Source organism: Pieris napi, chromosome 14 (genome assembly GCF_905475465.1).
Source record: "Pieris napi chromosome 14, ilPieNapi1.2, whole genome shotgun sequence".
NCBI lineage: Eukaryota > Metazoa > Arthropoda > Insecta > Lepidoptera > Pieridae > Pieris > Pieris napi.
The window spans coordinates 4,663,677-4,691,105 of NC_062247.1; the positions used below are offsets into that span (position 1 = coordinate 4,663,677).

Sequence of the window (27,429 nt, forward strand, 5' to 3'; positions counted from 1 at the left end):
CGTTTAAATATACTTCTGTATCTAGCGAGGGCTCCAACACGGCTGTGGGTACCAGCATATAATAGCACTGCGCTGTGTAATGCTTCCAAAGGGAAGGTGATTTTACAGATTATTAAAGGCACGGTGCTTCTATAATGTGAGAGAGTTCTTAGATTATAAATTTTGAGATAGTAAATAATGTAATTGCTTTTTTTTATAATAATTTAATTATTATTAGACATTTGCATGCTACTTTAATATAGCTGATTCAGCGGATTTTTCAAGGTGAGCCTCGAATGTTGTATATATTATTTTCAAGGCCAATAAAGAATAAAGGACTTTTTATATAAAAAGTCTTATGTATCTTTTACGAATCATTTCTAATAGGCAAGTCGATGCTTTCAGTGTCTAACACGTGTCATCGACTTTTAGGTTTAAGATACGCTAACAAATTTTTCCTTTACCGTAATAGAAGCACATATAAAGAAAATTTTATTGGTGCATAGCCGTGATTTGAACAACCTCAGGGATAAGGATCGCACGCTTAAGCCCCTATGCCAACACTGCTCTGAATCAAAGAGTACATTTTTTAAAAATAAATTGTCTCCGCACCTACACACAATTGAACAATACCATCTAGCCCAACTGAAGCCTAATAAATAAAAATAATAAAAAAAAAGCCTTTTTATTTCTTGCAAAAGAACAGAGTTAACTTAATACTATTTTTACATATATATTTTTAAGAAAGTAAATTAAACAATTATTATTATTATTTTCCTAATTTTTGTATCTATTTCCCAATTATTATTTTGCAAGAACCCTTCCGCAGGTGTAGGCCTCCTCCAGGAATCTCCATGTATCTCGATTCTGGGTGAGCTGCATCCAGACCGAGCCAGCCGTTTGAGCAATGTCGTCCGCCCATCTCGTGAGCGGTCTTCCTCTGTTTCGTTTCCCAATAGGGCCACCCCACCTGGTCACCCTTATGGTCCATCGATCGTGAGAGAGTCCTGCTACATGACCTGCCCATCTCCATTTAAGCTTTAGAGCATAGTTTAATAACCTATGCCTAATAAGTAATTAAAAACTAAGCTAGTTTACTAAAAAGGATATTAAACATAGTAAAGTGTCCACTGTCCAATAACTATACTCTATTAAGGGGTAGACACTTAGTTCTTTTTTACTATTTTTTATCCACTTTCTTCTGTTTAGCATCTAAGTCTAACGTGTAATGAGTATATGAACATAATAAATTACACCATAGATAGAAGTCCATTTCGATTGTCAAATTCAAGAGCAAAGTAACCCATTGCCGCAATTGGTGGGTTTTGCCCTGAGCCAATCTAGAAGCTACGCGAAGTGAGTTCGAAATACTATCTAGATCACGTAGAACTTTGCTACGTAGCTGACATTTTCTTTGCATAGTGAATTAGCATCGCTGTCGCAATTCACTGAGGAAATTTGCCACCATTATGAGATTTTTTTCCATTTTTATGAGTAATTTTATTTAAAACATTTCAAAATATAATGAATATATAATAGTCGGTGTATAAGGATTGAAATATTCAATTATAATGGTGAAAATTACATACACCATAGGCCATTTCTATTGCCAATTTTCTTAAGGTAAGTAAGTAGAAGATGAGCCTATTTCCGCGCGTATTTCTTAACTATATCTTAAGAACAATGTACGCGTTGAGATTTTCATATCCAAGAAATGTAATTTAAATAAAATAATTACGAGAGCAAAATTCAATTAACGTTAGCATGTAAAAACAAATACATTGTAGTACGAACACAATCTGCATTAAATTAAGTTTAAATGGTAAAAAAGGGTAACGCAAACCGCCGAGTCGTCTAATAAAATGTTTTACAAACAGTCCCAACCCGGAGTCATAATTTGCTTGGAATATTCGCTACGAACATTTTACTTGACTTCAACTGGAGAACTAAAACCAGGCAATAATATGTTTTATATTAGGTTTATGTGTAAAACGAGAGAGATAAAAATGGAAAACAAAAGATGAAATGATGGCGCGGTTCGTTTGTTTCTGATTGGTTAACGACATTTTTAGTCTAATCACATACATGATACGATGTACCATTTAATGACAACCAAACATAAGTTGTGGTTGATAGAGCAATTTCCAAGATTACAATTAACATTAATTATTATTGGAAGAAATATTATCCAGTTTAAATTATATTTAGAAGAAAAAAATATGTATTTTGTCCCTGTCCCTACACAATATTGTTTTACAATTTTTTTCTTTTTAGCATATTTTAATAGGTATAGTTTTTACTTTAACACATTTTTCTACTTAATTAAACAATATTAAAACTTTTTACAAAGCAAGCTGCGTCATGGTGAGCAGTGTCTAGTGGCTTCAGCGTGCGACTCTCATACCTGAGGTCGTAGGTTAGATCCCCGGCTGTGCACCAATGGACTTTCTTTCTATGTGCGCATTTAACATTTGCTCGAACGGTGAAGGAAAACATCGTGAGAAAACCGACATGTCTTAACCATGTCAGTCACAGGAAAAAACAAACAGATTTAGAAATCTGAGGACAAGACCTAATCAATCTGCGTCATGAATTTAAAATAATTAAAAATAATAGTAAAATACCTCTCGGACAGACATTACATTACAGCCTACAGATGGGGTCAATGCCAATTAGTGAATCAAATTATACAAAACTCCATCACTATATTCATGAAAAGCTAACTCGTATGTAAGTTATTCATAACGTATCTTACAGTTTGAAAAATAAACAGTGTTCGTATGCATTAAATATAGAAGCTTGCGATGTGAAAATTATATGAAACTTATGATCTATAAAATATTTATTTTCCCTGCAACCGAGAACTTTTCTTAGGATGCACTGCAGAAACGTTTATTGTTAGTAAAAGTTGTAAATTGTAAAAATTCTAGTTTATATTGATATCCTGAAATCATAGTAAACGATATATGTAGACTAAACTAACTGTAGTATGTACTCTAGTAAACTGTCTTATTGGTTTAGTTAACTAACAACTAATTATCTCGGGTTTATTTCCCATTAAGAGATAACGAACACATTGCGATTTTCGAAAATTTATTTATTTTAACCTTATTTTCTACTAAAGCAACTTAGTATTTATTGACATAAAGACATGACATTGTCTTTTATTGACATAACTTTTAGACATATAAAAGCTTTAGGTTTTTTCCCATCCAATTAGTATTAAGTTGCTTTATAGAAAAACACTTTTTTAACGGATTTGACGGTTTTATTATAAATTTACAATTACTTTACATAATTCTAAATTTAACCGACGTTTTGCGTGCTTTACAGCGTGCGTGGTCACGGTGACTGAAGACAAAAGGTGTTGAATGTCATAAAGTATCACAGCTTATAATAAACTTCAAATACGTTAAAAAAGTGGTTTTCTATAAAGCAACTTAATACTAATTGGATGGGAAAAAACCTAAAGCTTTTCATAACAGATATTGGACAATTATACTCTTGTGAGTCCGTCTTGTTAAACAGAATATGTCATTACCGCAACATTATTAACACAGAATGATTGTGTCAGTGGTGAATCTCTGAGCAGGTTAGCCCGCGGCACAGCGAACAATAGTTGCCGTTCATATGCCTAGTGTGGTTAATAGGTACTGCACGAACCTCTCTAACGCGTCTGGATTATGTACCCTACTCGTAAGGAACTCAAATAGGTACCAAGTAATAATATTGCAATGGTACTAACTTAATATTTAGATAGTGATGTAAAAATGATTGTGAACCAGTTTTGTTGAGTTGATTGCAGAAGTGACAGACGCGTTTAATGTTTCTAATATAAAGCCTTATCACCTCCCATACAACCTCAGTGTTTTCGTTCCCAATTAAATTACCCAAACAAATACCAAAAAGCGCAAAATTGTTTCATTCCTGTGGTAGTTACGTATGAAATTGTAATAACTCCAGGGATTTGAGCATATCAAATTATTAATCGTAGCTATTAGTCTTAGCCTGTCTGGATATTATAACATTAATTTTACGGTCTGCTTATTCGATTTATCTTAGATGAAGATCACTTAAATATACTGCATCGACATCTTCGCTGGAGGCCACTTATTTTTGGCAATAAAGTCTCTCTTAAATTACTTTAAGATGAAAGAGTTACACATTATTTATTATCGATATATATATATACTATATTATGTAAAGAATGCAGGCAGCACGTCGTGCGTTCCAATATCCGCAACAATGAATATTTCTGTATATTTTCTCGTACGGTAATGGACATATATGTATAACTGTATGAAGCGCAAATATAGCCCCATATGGAGTACTGTTTTCACCTCTGGACAGGAGCTCCCCAGTACCAGCCTTCAGTCAGAGATTCTCCGTTTGCAGGAATCCTTGAACAATATTAGTTCTAAATATGACACCTCACAAAAGGAAATAGGAGAATATATACTGGCAATGGATGGCTTGATAGATCTGTGTAGTGAGAATGAAAGGATGTTCAACTCCTTAGTAAACAGTCAAACATCAGACTGTAAAACAGATATGTTGGGTTGTTCACAGCCAGCTGTTTCTCTGGAGTCGTTGCCACCTGTGACTCATTCTGCGGAGTTGTGTAATAGCCTCACAAGTACTTCCTTCGCCACACATGTAAACCTGAATGTTAAATCTAATGTAATAAACAAAAATCAAATAATGATATTTAGCGATGAAATGGGCAAAAACATATCTCATAAGTTATACCAAAATTTAGGTTCTCAGGTCATAAATTGTTGTATGCCTGGAGCTTCCTATAAACAAATATTAGATAAAATAGTAAGTAATAGTTATTGCCCATCCACAACTATTGTACTTTTAATTGGGAGAAGAGGTAATGTAACAGTAAATATGTTAATCAGTTATTTTGAAAAGTTTTAAAGTGAACATAAACGGCAAAGTAATTAGTTCCGACCTCGAAGTAGCCTCTGCATTTGAAGAGTTTTTTACTAACATTCCTTTAAATACAACCAGCGTTTTGAATTCTTCACCATCAGCCGCCCTTTTATTATTGAAAAAGAATGTTCCTGTATGCAATCATAAGTTTGTATTTAGCCGCATTAGCTGCAATGACATTATAAAAACATTTAAACAGCTAAAAATAAAAAAAACTAAAGATCTTTGGGGTGTATCTGTTTTCATTTTACAATCAGTAATCAATACTATCAGTTCAGAGTTGGCTATAATATTTAATGAATGTATAGATTGTGGAGTCTTTCCAGACCAGATGAAGATAAGTAAAATCACACCGTTATTCAAAACGGGCAGCACTTCGGACCCCACAAATTTTAGACCCATATCTGTGCTGCCGGCTTTGAGTAAAATCTTTGAAAAAATCATTCTTGAACAATTATTGATACATTTTAATAATAATAAAATTATGCATAGCCAGCAGTATGGTTTTACAAGAGGTCGCTCCACAGCAGATGCTGGCATTCAATTAATTTCCGAGATTTTAAATGCTTGGGAAAATTCTCATGATGCCATTGGAGTTTTTTGCGACTTATCAAAGGCTTTTGACTGTGTCCATCACGAAATCCTAATCAAAAAACTTCAACACTATGGCATTGGCGAAAAAGCGCTAAATCTTGTGGAATCATACCTAAGCGATAGAATTCAAAAGGTAAATGTAAATGGAGCTATATCACAGGGATCCTCTGTTACTATGGGAGTACCGCAAGGCTCCATACTTGGTCCCTTCTTATTCCTCGTCTATATAAATGACCTGCCATTTCTTGTAAAGGAGCTTCACGAGATAGTACTGTTTGCTGATGACACTTCGCTTTTATTTAAAGTGAAACGACAAAATCCATCACTTGATAACGTAAACAGTGCCATCTCCAGTGTAGTTCACTGGTTTAATACAAATAATCTTAAGTTAAACGAAAAGAAGACAAAATGTGTTAAATTTGTAACTACAAATGTAAAAAGTAGTCATTCTCAAATAATAATTAAAGACGAGGAAATAGACTTTGTTGATAATGCGGTGTTCTTGGGAATTACTTTAGATAGTAAACTCCAGTGGGGCCGACACATAGAAGGTCTTTCGAATAGGCTAAGTTCCGCAGCGTTCGCAGTAAAAAAGATACGCGATCTTACGGATGAGAACACAGCAAAGCTTGTTTATTTCAGCTATTTTCATAGTATTATGTCATATGGTGTTATTTTGTGGGGTAATGCAGCTGACATTAAATCGATATTTGTGGTGCAAAAGCGGGCTATAAGAGCGATCTGTGGGTTGTCCCCACGGGAGTCGGTCCGAAGCAAATTTAAGGAATTACATATTTTGACTCTGGCAAGTCAATACATTTATGAGAATATTTTGTATGTGCGGAAAAATATAGATATCTTTAAAAAGAATAGTAGCTTCCATAATTATAGTACTCGTAATAAAGACAAAATTAGCGCACCAACCAGAAGGCTGCATAAAACGAGTAATTCTTTCCAAGGCAATTGTATACGTTTTTTCAACAAAATCCCTAGTGAGATACAAGCGTTGTCAATAAATAAATTTAAATCGTACATTAAAGTAAAACTGCTTGCTAAGGCTTATTATTATATAAATGAATATTTAAACGATCCTAGTGCTTGGATATGAGTTGCTCCAGTATGTATTATAGGTAACACGACTGAATCTCTCGGCTGCATTTCCAGACTCCGGGGCGATCGTCAACATCCACGACTGTTTTAATGTAAAGTGGGAACAAACCGTGATCCATGTGGTATCCAATTATTTCAGTATTATTATTATTTTCTTATGTAGCCAAGTCCACATTTCAAGGATCGTCATGCTCGCTTAAATGTCATTGCTTGTGGCGGCGTCCATGCGTCGGGTTGTCTCTCTCCCTAAAATATGGCGAGGGGGCCGATGGCTGGCCATGCGTCATACTCGTGAACGGGTGCTACTTGTGGTGACTGGTCGTACTTGAATTCGTGTATGCGGTGATGTTAATTATTTCGACTATGTGTTTGCGTGTTGTTCCCACGAAAATGTAAGTGCGTGCTCCTATTTCACCATGCCTCCTGCTGATAGGGTGTCCCCTAGTCTTTGTTTTTATTTATGTTATTATTATTAATTACTTAAAATGTCATGTGGAACATGGTGTAATGGTTGCAGCTCCTTACAAACGTTGTGTAAAAAAAAAACATGGCGATTAAAAAGAGTGGCGGAGAGTTTATTGCCAGTTCTTCTCTTCCGTTCTACGCCCTTGATTTGAGAACTGGCAGTAAATGTAAAATTAGAAGCATTAATATTTATTTATTTAATGACGAATCACAAGTGTACATTGTGTTACCTACGTGAATAAATGATTTTTGAATTTGAATTTGAATTTATCAAAACTTAATGTAAATAAAGTTGTCTTATTTGCTTTTCCTTATGGAAAAGGTATGTCACAGACCGAAAACAATGCTAGGTACAGATGCAATAATAAAATTCATACAATGACACAGTATAATAAACAATTTGAATTTATTGACACTAATGTCATCATTAGTTATAATTACTTTTTGACAAAAGATAACTATTATCTTTGTAATTATTATATTGGACAAGTAGCAAATTCGCTATCATATTGTATTTTAAACGAAGCCAAATGTTTGGCTAACCAATCTGCTCCTATTGAGCAGATAGATAATAGTACCTTTTCTCAAGATACCTTGGAATTTGTTCCAAGTAATTATTTAAATTAGATTTTAAGACAAAAGAGGTGATCTCTGGCAATAGTTCTAGTCATAGTTGTTTATTAGGAGATCCATCAAACTCCTTAAATGTCAATAATAAAATCAATAATAAGCATATTTTAAATTTAGTACATCAGAATATTCAGGGTTTGATGGGTAAAGAATTGGAGTTGGAGTTGTTCATGAACTGTAATAACATTGATATCTTATGTATTACTGAACATTGGTTAAAGGACCACCAGTTCATGTTTAGCTTCAACAATCATCTGGTAGCCAGCTCGTTCAGCAGAGTTAATTTAATACGTGGAGGCTCTTTAATTATTGCTCGGAATAATCTTAAATTTAAAGAACGTACCGACATAGTGAGCCTGTCTGTTGAGCGAGTTGCTGAGATAGCATGTATTGAGCTTGAGCAGTTCATTGTATTGAGTGTATACAGGCCCCCTAGTACTTTATACGATACTTTTGAAAAAATCCTAGAAGATGTATTAATAAAAATATCTAATACTAATAAAACAGTTGCCGTCTGTGGAGACTTTAATATTAACTTATTAGATAAATCTAGTATTGTTAATAGATTTTTAATCTTATTGAAATCATATAATTTATATAATATTTTCCTTGAGCCAACTAGAATAACTGCCACCAGTGCCACTTGTATTGACAATGTTTTTACAAATGTGAGGCCAACTTTCTACTCAATTATTAATCTGTTAGATTCAGATCACTGTGGCCAGTTGGTTTCATTTACTAAAGACATTGTTAAAGCAAATCGAAAAAATGTTAATTTTGTTCCAGTAACCAGTTATCGTTTAGAACTTTTTAAAAATAATTTAAATGAAAAACTGCCTGGTTTGCCTTATCACAATAACCCTGACCAAGCTTACTCTTCATTATTTAACATGATTAATTCTCAGTTTAAGAAGGTTTTTACATCTAGATCAGTTTCTGTTAGTGATCGAGTTTTGTTTAGTGACTGGGCAACACCAGGTATTTTTAAAAGCAGAATAAGATTATTTGAATTATATAATGAAAGGAACCATGATCATAGTGAAAGGTTTAGGGAGTATGTTAAAAATTACTCTAAGACTTTTAAGAGAGCCTGTGCTGCCGCAAAATCTTTACACATTAAAAACAAAATACGATCTTCTGCAAACAAAATTAAAACTACTTGGAATATTATTAATTCTGAAATAGGAAGAACCACAGTCAAGAATAATGATTTTCATCTTAAAATTAATGATATAGATGTTAGGGCGGATTTGGAGGTGGCAACCGAGTTTGAATCTTTTTTCACTAATATTCCTGTATTAACAACTCAAACTTTGTTGTCATCTTCCGGCTCCGCATACAACATACTTAAAGACTGTGTCGCAGAATGTGGGACAAGTTTTGAATTTACAGTTGTTAGTGCTAAGGACATTCTAGATGCATTTAAAGATTTGGAAGTAAAAAAGTCCACCGATCTTTGGGGGTTGTCAGTTCAAATAATATCCTCAATAATTGAATGTATTTCCCCATTTCTGGCAATTGTGTTCAACTCTTGTGTCGCATCTGGTGTGTTTCCGGACTTAATGAAGTTAAGCAAGGTGATTCCACTCTTCAAATCTGGTAGTACAACCGATCCTACGAATTTTCGCCCTATCTCAATTTTGCCTACACTGAGCAAATTTTTGAGAAAATAATTTTAAAGCAAATGCTAAAGCATTTTAACAGACAGAATCTTTTTCACTCCAAACAATTTGGATTTACTAAGGGTCGGTCTACTGCTGATGCAGGTGTGGAACTACTCAAAAATGTATTCGAGGCTTGGGAGAATTCACAGGATGCTTTAGGCATATTCTGTGACTTGTCCAAAGCTTTTGACTGTGTTTGCCATGACACACTTATCAAGAAACTACACCACTATGGCATTAGAAATAAGGCTCTTAGACTTCTCAGTTCATATTTAGACAATAGAATACAAAGTGTAGATATTAATGGCAAAAAATCAAAAGGATCTGTGGTAACTATGGGTGTTCCGCAGGGTTCAATTCTAGGTCCTTTCTTATTCCTTATCTATATCAATGATTTACCTTTTTGTGTAAGGGATGATCACAAAATCCTATTATTTGCGGATGACACTTCGCTTGTTTTTAAAGTTAAGCGTCAACTTGAAAATTTTGACCAAGTTAATTTGGCACTATCTAAGGTTGTCCATTGGTTTAATGTTAATAATCTGCTTTTGAACTCAAGTAAAACTAAATTAATAAAATTTTCTACGCCTAATGTGAGGCAGTTAAGCACCAATGTACAACTTAATGGAGTAGAGTTGGACCCTGTTGAGTCAACTGTTTTTCTTGGCATTACTGTTGACGCCAAACTACAGTGGGGCCCACACATTAACAAATTGTCTGGAAGGCTCAGTTCAGCTGCTTATGCTGTAAGGAAAATTAGACAAATTACTGATGTGGATACTGCCAGAATTGTTTATTTCAGTTATTTTCATAGCTTGATGACGTACGGCATTCTCCTTTGGGGAAACTGTGCGGATATTAATACAATCTTCTTATTACAAAAAAGGGCTGTCCGCGCTATATATAAGTTAGGTCCTAGAGTTTCTCTCCGAGAGAAATTCAAAGAGATAAACATTCTGACTGTAACTTCACAATATATTTTTGAAAATTTACTTTATGTTTACAAAAACGAACCGGATTTTGTCAAATTGTCTGATCTTCACTCCCGAAATACTAGGAACAAAAATAATTTAACAGTTCATGCTACTCGCCTTCATAGAATAAGCAACTCGTTCATGGGTCAATGTATACGCTTTTATAATAAACTTCCTATGGATGTTCGTAAACTTCCCCTTAAGAAATTTAAATTTTTTATTAAATCAAAATTATTAACTAAAGGATATTACAGGATATCCGATTATTTAAATGATAGAAACGCCTGGGATTGAGCTGCTCGCTTATACAGCTATCGCTTGTGTTTTTGTAAGCTGTCTTTCACTTCTTTTTTTTTTTTTTTTTTTTTTTTTTTTGCATGTTGTACATATTTACAATCTGACATGTCTTGTGCTTTTGCATATGCATTTTATTTTATTCTATTGACATGTTTGTGCTTAGTGCATATTCATTTTTTTACATTTTTTTTTTTTTTTTCTATATTACTGACATGTTTTGTGCTTAGTGCATATTCATTTTTTCTTTTTCTACAATACTGACATGTTTTGTGCTTTTGCATACAATATTTTACACTTTGACATGCCAAGTGAATAATGATTATATTTCGATTATATTTTTCAATTTCATTATTTTTTCCTTGCTTTAAGGTACACCTTAAAAATACATTTTGTATCCATTGTAAGTGTAAACATTATGCGGGTATATCATAAACTCTTTTGCTTGATTTATAATTTGATACATTTTAGTCTATAGTTATTTTGGGCTGGCGATCTGAGTGAGTTGTTGCCCCACATATTTTTATGGTGCCACTGGCGGTATTGTTATGTACCGGGTTGTGCAGCTCCCTTAAAAATGGTTGAGCTGCATGAGCTATTCGGGGCATGCTAGCCGTCTGCTGGCACAGGCTTGCTCAGATCGATCTGGTTCTTTCTTCCAAAGACCAGTCCAGTAAATACTCTGCATTTGTTTACACCAATTTATTAATTTATTATTGTATTATCTGGACTATAAAAGAGACTAAGACCCCCGAGTTTGTTTCGACATTTCTTCTCAGGGCAGTCAGTTAGGAAATGTCGACTTCATCTAGTTTAGGATGACATTGTAAAAGTGATTTATATAGTCCTACTTGCAAGAATAAACTATTTCATTTCATTTCATTTCATTTCATTTCATTTCATTTCATTTCATTTCATTTCCAGCTCCTTCCACTTGACCGTATTCAACAAAGAGCGGTTCGAATCGTCGACGACCAATCACTTTCCGAGCGGCTTGATCCCTTGGCGTTGCGTAGATATGACGTGGGGTCACTCTGTATCTTGTACCGCATTTACCATGGAGAATGTTCAGAGGAGTTATTTGGATTAATATCTGCAGCTGAGTTTCATTATTGGACGTCGAGGCAGAATACGAAATTCCACCCGTACCACCTCGACGTCCGTCGTTCCACAACTGAGCGTTTTTAAGGCAGTTTTTGCCGCGCACCACCACTATGTGATACCAGCTGCCCACTAAGGTATTTCCAAACCAATTCGACTTAGGGTCCTTCAAGAAAAGATCGTACCAATTCTTAAAAAGCCGACAACGCACTCGCGACCCTCTGGCATTGAGAGTGTCCATTGGCGGCGGTATCACTTAACTTCAGATGAGCCTCCCGCCCGTTTGCTGTTGTATAAAAAAAAATATAGCATGAATCAAGCTTGTAGACCTTTAAGATTGATCTGTTATCCACCAACAACTAACTTCGTTTTCATATTTATATAGATAAATAAGAATCAAAAGTGTGTTTAAACTTCAATTACTAATTAAACCGGGATCCAAACTCAAACCTATGCGTATAAGATGCATTGCCAACTAAGTAATTATTGACACCAATTCATTAGCAACTTAGTTGGTGTTTCCTAATTACTTTTATCTTTTATTATGTAAAAATACACCATCTGTGCTATGGACTGTGGTATGTTTTCGTATGTCAGACAAACAATGACCCAACTATCAAGGTTTTCTGGAAACATTTTATCTGAAACTTATCGATATCTTTAGCTAAGTTTACTATCTTATTCCGTGAGGATTTCCCTCGTCAAACCTCTATTAACCTTTGTAAATACTACCTTTTTCTAATAATATCGGCGTGATAGTGTTCTGGAACAATCGAAGAGAAACACAGGAATGTATTATTACACTTTATTATATAGAACGGGCCGCTAACGGGCTGAATACTGAAGGCACGCAAGTAAGAATCGGTACGCTCTTTTCTTAAAGCAACCTAAATTGGTTCCGAAATACTTAAATCGGCAATGAGCTAAATGTGTTTTAGGTACCTATCACCAACATATAAAAAAATATTCTATGTAATACTTATAGGGCATGATTCCAATCAAAATCCAATACGATGTTGCCACACAGAGATACAACCTCTACGCCTCGAAATTCTGTATTTGTTTTGTGATCATTTCTTAATAAACAAATATATAAGCAGCATACTGCGTCTGAAACACGATGTCATGTTTACTTAAGATGTATTCCTTCATCGAAAAGAAAAGTCTATGATTCTAATGAACGGCGGTTGAGTAGCGCACGCTGAAGCCTTAAAGTATCATTATATGGGTATGAATAACGTATAAGTAGGAAACTTCAAAAAAAAGAAATTTCCGCATCTCTTTCATTTATTATTGATGTGAAACATCTATAGACGCACGTAAAACCCATTTCAGGCGTGGCGACGCATGCCGTGGCGACGCGTTGCCACGCTATATGATGGTATATACAGTCTATATGCAGTAGTGTTTACGGTATGTGTATTTCGAAGTCACTGATTAAACGAATTAAGTAGTCACGATTTGAAATAAATTTGTTCATTTTTGTATGTAATGAAAATAAATGTTTATTCAATAAATAGTCATCGTTATCTGGAAAAAAATCGTAATATTTTATTTTAACATTATGATATATTTAGTTGCTATCACAATCTGTTCTTTTCTGCATATTACTTTTACAAAATAATGGCGATGTTTCACATCTGCCAGGCGTCCCGTGACGGCTCACATTTTTTTTATATTACTTATTGTATGTAAACTCAAAGTAAGTCGAACAAAATAAACATTATTTTAATTTAAAAAACATAATCTACACATAACCCCGTGCTGTTTTAATACATTTAATAGCTCGTCATTGTAAAGTAGGTCAAAATGTTTATAGCTAGCGAGTCATGACAAACACGAAGGCTTACTTAAAGTTTCAGTGAGATATTTTTCACATGGGAAGCATCTGTAAGGCCCAGTTTGTCTTCAGGGAATAGTGTTTGCTCTTGCACTAACACGCTGTTGTCAGATTTATAGAATGTCTAATATTTTTGGTTGGTAGTGTTCACGAGTTGTTCTATATTTATTTGTGTCGTTGTTATTTATAGGTGCAATAAATAATAATAATGATATGTTTGTCCAATATATAGGCAATTTATACGAGTGTGTCTTTTGATCTGATATAGGTATCTTTATAAATATACACAAAACGTCAAATAGCTAATGAAGGTAAGATTCATAAACGAGACTTACCACTAAGGTAAACGTACCACGTACGTCAAAAAGTACAAAAATGTTGGCATACGTTAGCCTTATGGTAACCGTTTTGTCCTCATCAATCTCATAAACGGAACAAAACATTATTTTATCTACACTAAGGTTATATGATGTTTAGGAATATGATATGTCTGTGATTCTGGTGTTAAGCATTTCAATAAACTAAAATCCATGTTAAGTATGATCATTTATCAATCTAATAGGCAAGTAGGTGATCAGCCTCCTGTGCCTGACACACGCCATTGACTGTTTGGGTCTTTTTTTTTTATATTTTTTTTTTATAGAACGGGGCCAAACGGGCAGGAGGCTCACCAGATGTTAAGTGATACCGCCGCCCATGGACACTCTCAATGCCAGAGGGCGCGCGAGTGCGTTGCCGGCCTTTTAAGAATAGGTACGCTCTTGTCTGCGGCGGTGACACTGATTCTGGTCCAAATTCGACGGGATTGCGTTTGTTTCCATTGTAATGTAGTGCTCCTATTTCACCGAGACGCACTGATAAAGGTTACACATCCGCTTTTCATTACAATAATTAAGTCCATTTGAGGTTCTCTCCATACCTCCTGTAAGCACCTGCAGTATAGAATTTTTTTAAATAACAAAAACAATCTAGCAGAGATTATTGCCAGTTCTTCTTCTCGCCCTTGATTTGAGAACTGGAGTAAAAAAATAATGAAAAAGCTTTATAAAATATAATAAAAAACACAATTAAAATATACAAGATAAAATAAGAATACCAGAATTTTTTGTTAAGCAGAAAAACAAAACAAGGCAAACAGCAGATTAGGTACGAGATAGGTACTTAAGAATGCTTTCTTTAAAATTGATCAGCCCACTACCGAGTATATCCAGCCTTGCGATTCTGTAACTCACTTTTCGAACTGATACACAATAAACTACAAGATCCCTTATCAGAATGCTAAATCGTAAAATGACTACTTCACGACTGATTTGAGCGCGACCGCTGCGAAAACCACGGTGAGAGTTCGAAAAGTGAGTTACAGAATCGCAAGACAGCTCCGGATATGTATTGTTTAATTGCGAAGGATTCGAAATAGAGGTGCTTGAACTCCTAGGTTGGGTTTTGCCGTCAGAATTTGAAAAATTTTGCTGATTTTAATGCTATCAATGTTCTAGAAATGCAGTTCTATCAATAATTGAATTTTTAATATATCAATGTTCTTGTTTCAGTTGTACCCGAGGTGACTACCTTAAAGTGTATTCAGAAGTTGGTATTCACGGGCCAGGGCCACCTGGAGTCAACGAACATTCGAAGTGGTCCAGAATCTTGTGCGGGAACAGAAATGATGCCCCACCAGCATTATACTCGCATGGTTCTGCACTAGTTCTAGAACTAAATAGCGGGGAAAAGGAATCAAACTCTACGGGTTTTATTGGGACATATAAGTTTATAGATAGACGTAAGTATCATAAAAATATTTCACGAACTTACGCTTTTATAAGGACGTTACACCTGGTATTAAAGTCAGCGACATTTTTATTTGCTTTTGTTTTAATTTTACAGTAATCATTGAAATGAAAATAAGAAGGTTTTCTATACATATATATATCTGCCTGATTGCGTTCCTGATAGGCTATGATTTAGGGGTCCCTGTCTACATAAAAAAAAGGGTGCACACGCACCTTATGTGCGCGCGTAAGAATATAAAAATAGTTTTTGATTGCATGCAAATAATTAATTACAATTAAATAATCAAAAACTGGAAAAGGAGTCATTATAGCCAATAAAGTTCAGTTTACATTTGAAAAATTAAATAAATAAATATTTATTATTATTCTCTTACATTAAGTATAACATAAATTCTATTATTATTCGAATGTTGTTTTTAAATTATGTCCAATGCCGTAGCATCTACCGTGGGCAACTTCATTCTGTTAATTTTGTGTCACGGTGCGCGCGCATCGTAAAATTTCACTCTCATCAATTTTTTATAACGCGCCTAAAAAAGTATAACTTGAAAAAATACTCCTCGTAAATATTGTAACGTAAACAAACTGAAAAACTTTAGAGATAATGGAAAGCTTATTATTATATGTAGCGCTAAGCTCTCTTAATACCATTAATGTTACTTTAAGACAGCTCAAACACATTTTCCATACACTTAGTATAAACCAGTCTACGGCTGAGTTCAAACTTATACCTGCTAGAGGGTTAATAAACAAAACAAATAAATTACAGAATTTCAACTCGATAACTGCCAAAGTCTGGAAAACTTCGAGGAAAACTTCACGAATTTAAACTAATTACAGTTAATTACATTTTTTGATGGCCTTAGAGATCAAGAATTTAATAAAATGGCGACTTGAGCACCTTCCAATCGTAATTAATGAACAGATCACCTCATTTAAAAAATCAACTTCAAGATATAAATATTACGATCGTTAAGGCTTAAATTTTTGTTTTTTTTTTTAAATTTTTTATTTTTTCCGTTATCCTATGCCACAATTACTGTCTAGTACGGGGAAATTAAAACAATGATGATGTTGTGTGTTTAGAATCTAGATGTCACTCTTTTATTTACAGTTAAATCATCAAAAATGTTTTGAAAAGGTAGTAGTAGACTTAAGTAATTTCTCATAACAAGTAATATACTTTTCTAGTTTTGTTCCACTCATGATTCTGTATAAGCATAGTATGTTATTAGCACTCCTGACTGCTCAAAACTTGTATCCCGAAACCCCAAGTTCACGTAATTTACGTTTACTACTATCACGAAGGTATTTTGCAAATAGAATCAGGAAGTCGTTTGTCCACCGTCTTGTACTATGAAGGTAGTTCGATTTTTAAAATAAACTTTTTACAGGTAATTTCGAAACCGACGGAGTTCTAGTATCAGATTCGGACTGTGATTATGTCTTCAACAGTCACTCAAATAGACCTAGCCAGGGCAAATTCTACAGTCCAAGATACCCTTCGAGTTATCCTATCAATTCACAATGCTATTATCATTTTCATGCAAGGTATGTATATGATAATATATGTATGTAGTGTGTAGATGAGATGTTTATTTTACTAATACATATTTTAGGTGCACGACTTTCATTCTTGAGGTCGTAGGTTCGAACCCCGACTGACCCCTAATGGGCTTTCTATATGCGCATTTAACACTCACTCGTACGGTGAAGGAAAACGTCGTGAGGAAACAGGCATGCCTTAGAGTTTAGACCCAAAAAGTCGTAGTGAAAGGACAATGTGCTCGCATAATTTCATGGTATTCGAAATTAGTTATTTATTTATAAACACTACGTTGCATGTGCAGAAATATAATATAATACACATAATTAAATGAAAAGGAAACAACTGACGGCCTTATCGTTTTCGAGCGATCTCTTCCAGGCAACCACTAACTTATCTTACTTTATATTATCAAATTATCTTTTAAAGAAATTATAAACAACGCTTCTAAGTCGCGAATGCGTTGCTGACGATAAATATCTCTATTTCTAACGAGTCTGACCCGGCTTAGGAAAACTGGACTTTTTTTTATATTATGGTAATAAATATAAGCTAGACACACATTCTAATATTATTTTATTATATTATTCTAATACATATCTGCCCAGTAGTATTTCAGAAAATACAAATATATTATATATAGATTAAACCCGATTATATATTGTTTCTAATGAACGTTTGCTGCAAGTGAGGAAATTATTTCCAGGAAAATAATGTCTTTATTTTACAGGAAAAATGAGCGAGTAAAATTAGTTTTCGAAGAATCATTTCTACAGAAAAGCGATGAAAGGTAGGATTTTCAATCTTAGGGGTAAATTAAATTATATTGCTAGAGGGTTGGTGGATCTACACACATGCGTATTTCAATTGTTTATTGCTTATTATAAATATATCTGTTGAGATAATGACCCATGTTATTAATTCAACTTATTAGCTTATTACTTAAAGCTTATATATTAGCGTTTTACATGTGGGTAAACGCAAAATGGAATTTCCAGGAAGGGAAGGTTTTTAATGTGATGCTACTTGGGAACTGCTGAACACAGTGTCCTTTTCGTATATATTTTCTTGAAGGATCTTCGTTTTGATTCAGAAGTATATTTATATATAACTGCGTTGATACTCTGTACCAATAGCAGTAGCAAACCTGACCTTTTTGTATGCAATTACAATATAGTGAATGAACCATATAAAAATATCCGTAGCGCTGATGTCATCTTGGGATCCAGCGCGATCCCACACAACAAACCTAACATAGAAGTGTCGCGTTCGTTATCTCTCTAGAAAGATGTCTTTAAACAACTGAATGTGTTAGAATGATTACGAAATAAAAAAGCAAAATTAACAAACTTATAACGGTTGAAGACATGTTCTTAGTGTAAAAACAGACCATATAATGTAGTTATTTGAAATAAGGTAGATTTGTGAACTCTTAGTTATTACTATGATAGGTTAGAATTCTTTTATACAAGTAATTTTTATATTTACTCCTGAATTGCAAACCGTAATATGTTATTATTATTATATATTTTATTTCCCGTAATATGTCTCTTAAAACCGGACAGTTTTTATTTAATATATCTACCTAAAACTTTCTCGTGGAACCCTATCTATTGGTGAAAATCGAAGCCTTTTGCATAGTTTTTAAGTTTTTATATCGTAACCAAATCGTAGAAACAAACGCTTCATGAAATGACATATTATGGAATAGTTAAGGAAAAAATTTATCGCCACGATATAAAAAAAAACAGTGTCGCAATATTGTGTCCACAATCGAACTAATTCGCTAAAACATTTATTAATCTCAAAATGAGTCCAGATATTAAATTGAATTTGTTAATTTAGTTCATGCATTTCAATTTGGAAATGTCATCTGAAATTTGAAACTTTATCTTTTAGTTGCCTCAACCGCGCAGACACAATTAAAGTTTTTGATGGGAAAGTTGCAAGCGCACCGGTCATCGCAATGCTGTGCAACGAAATTATAGGTAAGCTGTTTATTTACAGAGAAATAGGCTTTCAATTTTATTCTTCTTTGGAAATGCTTTAATGAATTATTAATAGAAATTTCACAAAAACAAGAAAGAAACTTTATTAAAGGTATCTTAATGCCACATATCTAATATACGTGAAAACTTTTGTATTAGCAAGAGTTATGCTGCAGAACTTAAGTTATATAGAAATGCAGGATTTAAAGGCTGTTATGATATACACAAACACACACATGAAATCTTAAACACAACAATATACGTACAAATATATACATCTTTATTACCAACAACTAGCTGGCCCCGCGAACTTCGTTTCGCCTTATGTTTTTTGTTTACTTTGCCCACCTTTTTAGTATCTACATACCAACATATGCAAAATTTTGTTATGCTTAGAAACTATTCAGTTTACGGGAATAAAAACCTAAGTACTAGAGAAAACCAAAAATTTCAATTCTTTCATATTTTTACAAATTTCTCTTTATAAAAACCTTCCACAGAGTTCAAGGAATAAATAAAAAAATCTTAGTTTCTATATGGTATAAAATTTTGATTAAATAAAAAAGCAGCATATTATTGCTAGACCAACCATTACGAATATGTCTTCATAATGAAAACTATTTGAGTTATTAATTTTTTAACACTGTTAATTCTTTAAGTATATATATGTAATCTTTAATAAAATACCTACTTAATTTGGGTTAGTTATATGATATAAATTAAATATATGTCGCAGATTCACTGTGATTAATATTTGTAAAGTTGGTGTCACTACCGTTGTCCGACATTTTTATTTAGCGGCGCAGGCGCCGATCAGATAGCAACTGAATTCAACGATCGATTCAACGCACTACACTACTTTACAACCTGTAAGATGTCTTTGATATTGCGCGGTGTTGCCATTCTAATAAAAGAAATGCCATAGTGCTCTTTTATTACATAATCTCTGACAATGAATCTGTTGGCGACTCATAGATTTAAATAGTATTAAGTATGAGCTATAGGTTAAATATGAATATTGTTTGGTAATTAAGTATGAGCTATAAGTAAAATAAGAATATTGTTGATAGCTCATAAGTAGAATTTAAGTATAAATAAGTTAGATAAAAATATGTAAATAATTTAAGGGAAAAATACAGTTAAATAAATTAATAAAATGCTTCGCCGAATAAAAGGGTCGCGTAGCTCTCGTCGCGGTATACGCGCGCAGATTTCTGTAAGCGCAGCTCTCGTCGCGGTATACTGTTTGAGTACTTAAGCTCGGCGAGATTTACGCAAAATCCTCTTTTTCCTCCGCAACGAACTGGGACCCAAGAATAATCGGCGAAGCAAGAAACAAGAACAAGGCGCAGTTTCATTTCAAGACAACATCCTACAATTACGCACTAGCAGGGGTGCGTGGGTTGAGGCGGTGCCAGCGATACGTCAAACCGTCTCGACAAAACGTACGAAGTCAAACCCCACCGGTATTCAAAGCCGCGCCGAGGTTACTTTGGTTACTGCACGGGTGTTCTCAAACGAACATCTAAACGTCTAATCCCGTGCAGGCCCGAGTCTCTGAGGCGACGTCGGGATTGGCTAGAACAGTAGTACGTACGAAGTCAAACCCCACCGGTATTCAAAGCCGCGCCGAGGTTACTTTGGTTACTGCACGGGTGTTCTCAAACGAACATCTAAACGTATAATCCTGTGCAGGCCTGAGTCTCTGAGGTGTCGTGGGGGTTGACCACAACAGTGGTCCTTCGAGCGCCGGATCCTGCAACGGTTGTCATCAAGAAGTGAATACTGCGAAAAGAAAATGCCAGTCACAAGGTCACAGAACGGGATGCAGCGAGGGGAATCGACGACGACTGTTACCTCCGCCACTACGTCCGAAGTCCGGACCACAGGCGAAGAGATAACGATAGAGCAGTCCACGTCGACGAGTGCAGCCAGCCAGCCAGATCAAGCATTGACTCTGGCACCAGCGGGTTCCACCCGGCGGGCCGCATCGAGAGCCGTATCCAGAGCCAGCTCAAGAAGACAAGCCGAGGCCAGAGAAGAGCTGGCTCGTTGCGAGCTGCGGGAAGCGCAGGCAGCAGCACGCCTGGCCAGATTACGATTAGAAGCAGAAACGGAAGATGAAGACTCCTTTATAGAAGACGTCAACGATAACCATGAAGAAAAGGTGGCAAACTGGATGCGCTCATCGGCACAAAGGCCAGAAGAAATAGGAACAAAGAGCGACATTCGAGCAATAGCTGACGCAATAAAGGAAGCCATGACGACACATGTAGCGCCGCAACCGAAGTACATTCAAGAGCTGCCGATATTTGAAGGCGACAGCTCCGAATGGACGGCGTTTCGAGTCGTATATGAAGACACATCTCCGATGTTCTCTGGCATTCAGAATATGGCGCGGCTACGTAAAGCGATTAAAGGCACAGCGAGAGAAAGCATTAAGAGCCTCTTGTACTCAGAGGCGATGCCAGAAGAAGTTATTAACGCTTTACGCCGAAGATTTGGTAGACCCGACGCGCTGGTGCTAGCTGAACTGGAGAAATTAAAGGCGCTTCCCAGAACTACGGAAAATCCCAGGGACATATGCGTCTTCGCTAGCCAAATAAATAACAGCGTGGCCGCCATAAAGGGATTGAAGAGACCGCAATACCTCTACTCGCCTGAAATCGTGAAACTTATAATAGAGAAGATGCCTCCAATTCTCAGATTCAGATGGTATGATTTCACGGCTGCGAGGGAAGAGGAATCGTTCAGTGATATCCAGTCGATAAGCAACTTCCTCAATTTAGAAGCGGACAAATGCGGCGCATTCGCGGTACTCGAAGACAGCAAAAGCGTACGACCGAGCGCAGCGATAAGAAGGCCAGTGAAACAAGCTACATATAATATCGCTGAAATGAGTAGACCTGAAGAAATCAAGTGCCCAGAGTGTGAAGGTACACATAAACTCAAAGACTGCCAAAGATTCCTAAAAGCGGCAGTCAACGAGAGATGGGAAACAGTTAAGAGGCTTAAGGTCTGCTTCAAGTGCCTCGCTGGGAAGCACCGGAAAGAAACATGCCGAAGACCACCGTGCAAGTTGTGTCGAAGATGGCACCATAGCCTACTACATGTGACGTCGGAGAGCGAACAATGTCACGAAGAGGCACCGCCCGAGACAGCGACGGTCAATACAATAAGCACACCGAAAGCTATTCTTAAGATGCTCAAGGTGGAGATATACGGACCGGCTGGGAGCAAACAAGTACTGGCGCTGCTAGATGAAGGCTCAACGGTGACACTGCTTGACGAAAACGTGGCTTCGAGCATCGGCATCAAGGGTCCTCGCGAAGCCCTGAATATAGAAACTATCGGCGGAGGGCAAATGAAAAATCACGACTCCATGATTTTAGATATCGAACTAAAAGGGATCAAGGAAAGCGAGAAGAGCACACTTAAGCGGGCAAGAACTATCAAGGAGCTCAAATTAACCCCTCAATTCGTAGATAAAAGTCGACTAAAGAAGTGTCATCACTTGCGGGGCTTACTACAAGACGTGTGCTACGAAGCTGAGGCGCCGAAGCTGCTCATTGGCCAAGACAATTGGGAGTATATTGTCTCATTACAAATACGACGTGGAAAGCCAGGGCAGCCGGTGGCGTCACGAACGAAGTTAGGATGGGTTCTCCACGGCTCCGACAGCAGTGGCGTGTCGCCGATCAATTACGTGAACACATGTGCACACGCCAGCGTCGTCGAAGATAAAATAGATCAGTTGGTGAGGGAACACTTCACTATTGAGTCTTTGGGGGTTCAGCCGAAGAAGCCTTCAATGGATATCGAACAGCGAGCACTGGACATATTGGAAAGAACCAGCCGACAGTTGGAAGATGGCAGATACGAGGTCGGACTGTTGTGGAAAAAGGAAGATGTATGTCTTCCAAATAACTACGCAGCAGCTTTCAACAGATTTCAAGGCATAGAAAGAAAGCTGCGTAAGGACGCTAAATTAAAAAATGAGTATAGCGCGCAGATAGACAATCTGTTGAAAAGCAACTACGCTGAAGATGCACCAGCCGACTGCACATCTAACAAAAAATGGTACCTGCCTCACTTCCCAGTGGTTCACCCTCTGAAAAAGAAGCTGAGAATTGTTTTCGACGCTGCGGCCAAATACAACGGAGTCAGCCTTAACGACGTTCTGCTGTCCGGCCCGGACTTACTACAGTCAATATTTGGAGTGCTACTGCGATTCCGCCAAGGCCCTGTAGCAATAGCGGCCGATATAAAAGAAATGTTTCTGCAAGTGAAAATACGTAAAGAAGATAGAGACAGTCTCAGGTTCCTATGGCGAAAAGACAAGGAAGTGCCAGTGAAGGAATACAGAATGACATCAGTGATATTTGGAGCTGCGTCGTCGCCTTGCACCGCTATTTATATAAAAAACAAGAACGCAAAGATCCACTTACATAAATATCCAGAAGCGGCGCAAGCAATAGAGCGCAATCACTATATGGATGACTATTTGCAAAGCTTCCACAGTGTTGACGATTGCAAACGAGTAATGCAGCAAGTCGACTTAATCCACCAGAGGGCGCACTTCGAGCTACGAGGATGGGCGTCGAATAAGAAAGAGATCGTAGAAGCCGACGGCGAACAGGAAGTGCACCTAGGTGAAAACGAAGAAAAGACCCTGGGACTGAGATGGCTGACGTCAGAGGATTGTCTTGGATTTAGAAGCCAATTTAGGAAAATCCCTAACGAGGTAGCGCGAGGCATGCAGACTCCAACAAAACGAGAAGTCACGGGAGCTGTGATGTCTACTTTCGACCCACTCGGACTGCTATCACCCATTCTCATACAAGGAAAGAAGCTCATTCAAAAGATATGGCGCAGTGGTGTTGGATGGGATGACCAAATCACTGAAGACGACACCGAAGCTTGGAAGAGCTACCTAGAGCATATCGGTAGAATAAAAGACATCCGACTGCCGCGATGCATGTCACCATTCTGCACTGAGGGGGAGCTGCATACTTTTACTGACGCGAGTGAGACAGCGTATGCAGCCGCAGTATACTGGCGAACCAGAGGTAAAGGAAAATACTTGATAAACCTCGTCGCCGCCAAGTCAAGAGTAACGCCTCTGAAACCAACATCTATGCCGAGGCTTGAACTGCAGGCAGCTCTATTAGGTAGTAGACTTGCAGACTCAGTGGCAAAAGAACTCGACCTGCAGGTTACAAGGAAAACGTTTTGGACGGATTCGAGTGTGGTACTTTCCTGGATAAAGGCAGATCCCAGAACGTTTAAGACCTTCGTAGCTCATAGAATTGCGGAGATAGAGGATCTGACAAAACCGCAAGACTGGAGATGGGTGCCTACAGCGCAGAATCCTGCCGATGATGCGACCAGGAGTCCACCGGAAGAATTTAACGCGGAACATCGGTGGTTCAAGGGTCCAGATTTCCTGTCAAAAGGCGAAGAAGAATGGCCAGCTCCACGAAGTTTTAAAAAGGAAAAATGCGACGAAGACAGAACGACTGAGCAGGTGAATACACTTCGCCGCAGTGAAATTACTCCGGTTCCCGAAAACTTATCATCGTGGACAAGATTGTGGAGATCGACTGCCAGGGTGCTACAATTCATCGACCTATGTAGAGAAAAGAAGCCGTCGAACCTCGAGCGCTGCAATAAACGTGCAAAAAAGAGGCGAACTTACCTTCCGATCGGCGAGACACACCTATTACGAGCGCAGGAAGTTCTAATCGCCCAATGTCAGCAAAGCAGCTTTGAACAAGACATTAAAAATCTCAAACAAGGGCGCACGACGGAGAATAGAAGCCAATTGAAAAGGCTAGACGTCACTATGAAAGACAATCTCATAAGACTTCAAGGTAGAGCAAGAACCGTAGCGGGCGTTGACAACGACTATTTAACGCCCATAGTACTGGATGGCAGGAGCGCCATTGGGAGATTGATGATTAAACATTATCACGAAAAATACAACCATGGAAATCAAGCCACAGTAATGAACGAAATACGGCAAAAATACTGGATGTTAGGCTTGAGATCAGTGCTGCGTAGTATACAACAAAACTGCCAGCACTGCAAGCTGAAGAAGGGTAAACCAGCGGAACATCCGGCGGGGAACTTACCTCAAGAAAGGCTGAGACATGGTGAGCCCCCTTTCACGTGCACAGGTGTGGACTACTTCGGTCCAATGCTCGTGGCGATCGGCAGACGAAGAGAGAAGAGATGGGGAGCCTTGTTTACATGCCTGACCACAAGGGCAGTACATATCGAGATAGTGCCCAGCCTGACGACGGACTCTACTATAATGGCGTTAAGGAGATTCGCTGCTCGAAGAGGAATGCCAAAGATAATTTATTCCGATAATGGAACAAACTTTGTTAAGGCCAGCAAAGAACTCCAAACAGCCATTGAAGAGCTTAAAAGAGAGGAAATCGTCACAGAAGCAGAGAAGGTTGGCATACAGTGGAAATTTATTCCTCCCGGCGCACCAAATATGGGAGGAGCTTGGGAACGATTGGTGCGCTCCATTAAGGTCGCACTGGACGCTACATTAAAGGAGCGCGTTCCACGAGAGGAAGTTCTGCATACGTTGCTGTTGGAAGCAGAACACATGGTTAATTCCAGACCAATAACGAACCTAGCTGACAATTCGGAAGAGGAGGCGCTAACCCCAAATCACTTTCTCATTGGGCGATCCAGTGGAGCTGCACGCGTTGGGCATTTTCCTGATGCAAAGCTGGTGGGCAGAGACGATTGGAAGACCGTCCAACGACTCTCTGATCACTTTTGGAGGAGATGGCTACGGGAGTACTTGCCCACGCTACTGCCCAGGAAAACGACAGGACGACGGGAAGGCGAGCAGCTGCAGCCAGGCGATGTGGTTCTTATCGTAGATCGCACGCTACCACGATGCACTTGGCCCAGGGGAATCATCGAAACCACCTACCCCGGGCCCGACGGAAGAACCAGGATCGTCGACGTCGCGACCAAAGGTGGAGTGTTACGAAGACCATCGTCGAGGATCGTCATCTTGGTGCCTGCGAAGTCGCCGTGCAGGAATGACGGTGCTACGCACGAGGGGGAGAATGTTGGCGACTCATAGATTTAAATAGTATTAAGTATGAGCTATAGGTTAAATATGAATATTGTTTGGTAATTAAGTATGAGCTATAAGTAAAATAAGAATATTGTTGATAGCTCATAAGTAGAATTTAAGTATAAATAAGTTAGATAAAAATATGTAAATAATTTAAGGGAAAAATACAGTTAAATAAATTAATAAAATGCTTCGCCGAATAAAAGGGTCGCGTAGCTCTCGTCGCGGTATACGCGCGCAGATTTCTGTAAGCGCAGCTCTCGTCGCGGTATACTGTTTGAGTACTTAAGCTCGGCGAGATTTACGCAAAATCCTCTTTTTCCTCCGCAACGAACTGGGACCCAAGAATAATCGGCGAAGCAAGACACAAGAACAAGGCGCAGTTTCATTTCAAGACAACATCCTACAATTACGCACTAGCAGGGGTGCGTGGGTTGAGGCGGTGCCAGCGATACGTCAAACCGTCTCGACAAAACGTACGAAGTCAAACCCCACCGGTATTCAAAGCCGCGCCGAGGTTACTTTGGTTACTGCACGGGTGTTCTCAAACGAACATCTAAACGTCTAATCCCGTGCAGGCCCGAGTCTCTGAGGCGACGTCGGGATTGGCTAGAACAGTAGTACGTACGAAGTCAAACCCCACCGGTATTCAAAGCCGCGCCGAGGTTACTTTGGTTACTGCACGGGTGTTCTCAAACGAACATCTAAACGTATAATCCTGTGCAGGCCTGAGTCTCTGAGGTGTCGTGGGGGTTGGCATCAACAGAATCTATCTCTGATTATATTCATACTTCAATTACTAAATTTCAAAATTCTGCTGACCGTCTCCTTGAAATTAGTCCACATTATGCACTTTGCATCCTAAAATTCTGTCTTTTTCTCCCAAAATTTACGTATGTGCTCCGTTGCTGCTCCTTTTGGAATCACCCAGATCTTTTAACACCATTAGACGACTTAATTAAAATTAGCTTAGAATCACTTCTTAATATGCAGCTGAACGAGCAATCTTGGACCCAAGCTTCCCTACCCATCCGTTATGGTGGTTTAGGGATTCGCAAAATTTCCAGTGTCGCTTTGCCAGCCTTTCTATCTTCTGTCCATAGTTCAGCAAATCTCATAAGTAAAATTTTAAGGGCTTCCCCTTCAAACTTTGAGATTGCTGGCTTGGAAGAAGCTAGAAACGCTTTCTTGATTGCATGCCCAGGTCAAAATTTTCCATTATCTCTAAATTCACAGAGGAGCTGGGATGACATACACTGCAAACTGACTTTTGACGATCTTTTGAGTTGTAGTACAGGTTCGGCGCGTGCTAGGCTTTTGGCCGTGGGTACGCATGAGGCCGGCTACTGGCTTTGAAGCCAGTAGCCGGCCTCCCATCTTACCCATCGACCGGCTTACCCATCGACAA

The 27,429-nt window shown here is 37.7% G+C and overlaps 1 protein-coding gene across 1 annotated transcript in view; it reads left to right on the forward strand.

Moving 5' to 3' along the window:
- Positions 1–27,429, forward strand: part of LOC125055750 (suppressor of lurcher protein 1-like) — an 84,794-nt gene that overhangs the window by 43,250 nt on the left and 14,115 nt on the right. Inside the window, exons 5-8 of the mRNA XM_047658308.1 lie at positions 15,140–15,369; positions 16,774–16,930; positions 17,656–17,715; positions 18,825–18,913. Of these exons, the coding sequence (XP_047514264.1) occupies positions 15,140–15,369; positions 16,774–16,930; positions 17,656–17,715; positions 18,825–18,913 (536 nt within the window). The remainder of the gene's footprint in view (positions 1–15,139; positions 15,370–16,773; positions 16,931–17,655; positions 17,716–18,824; positions 18,914–27,429) is intronic.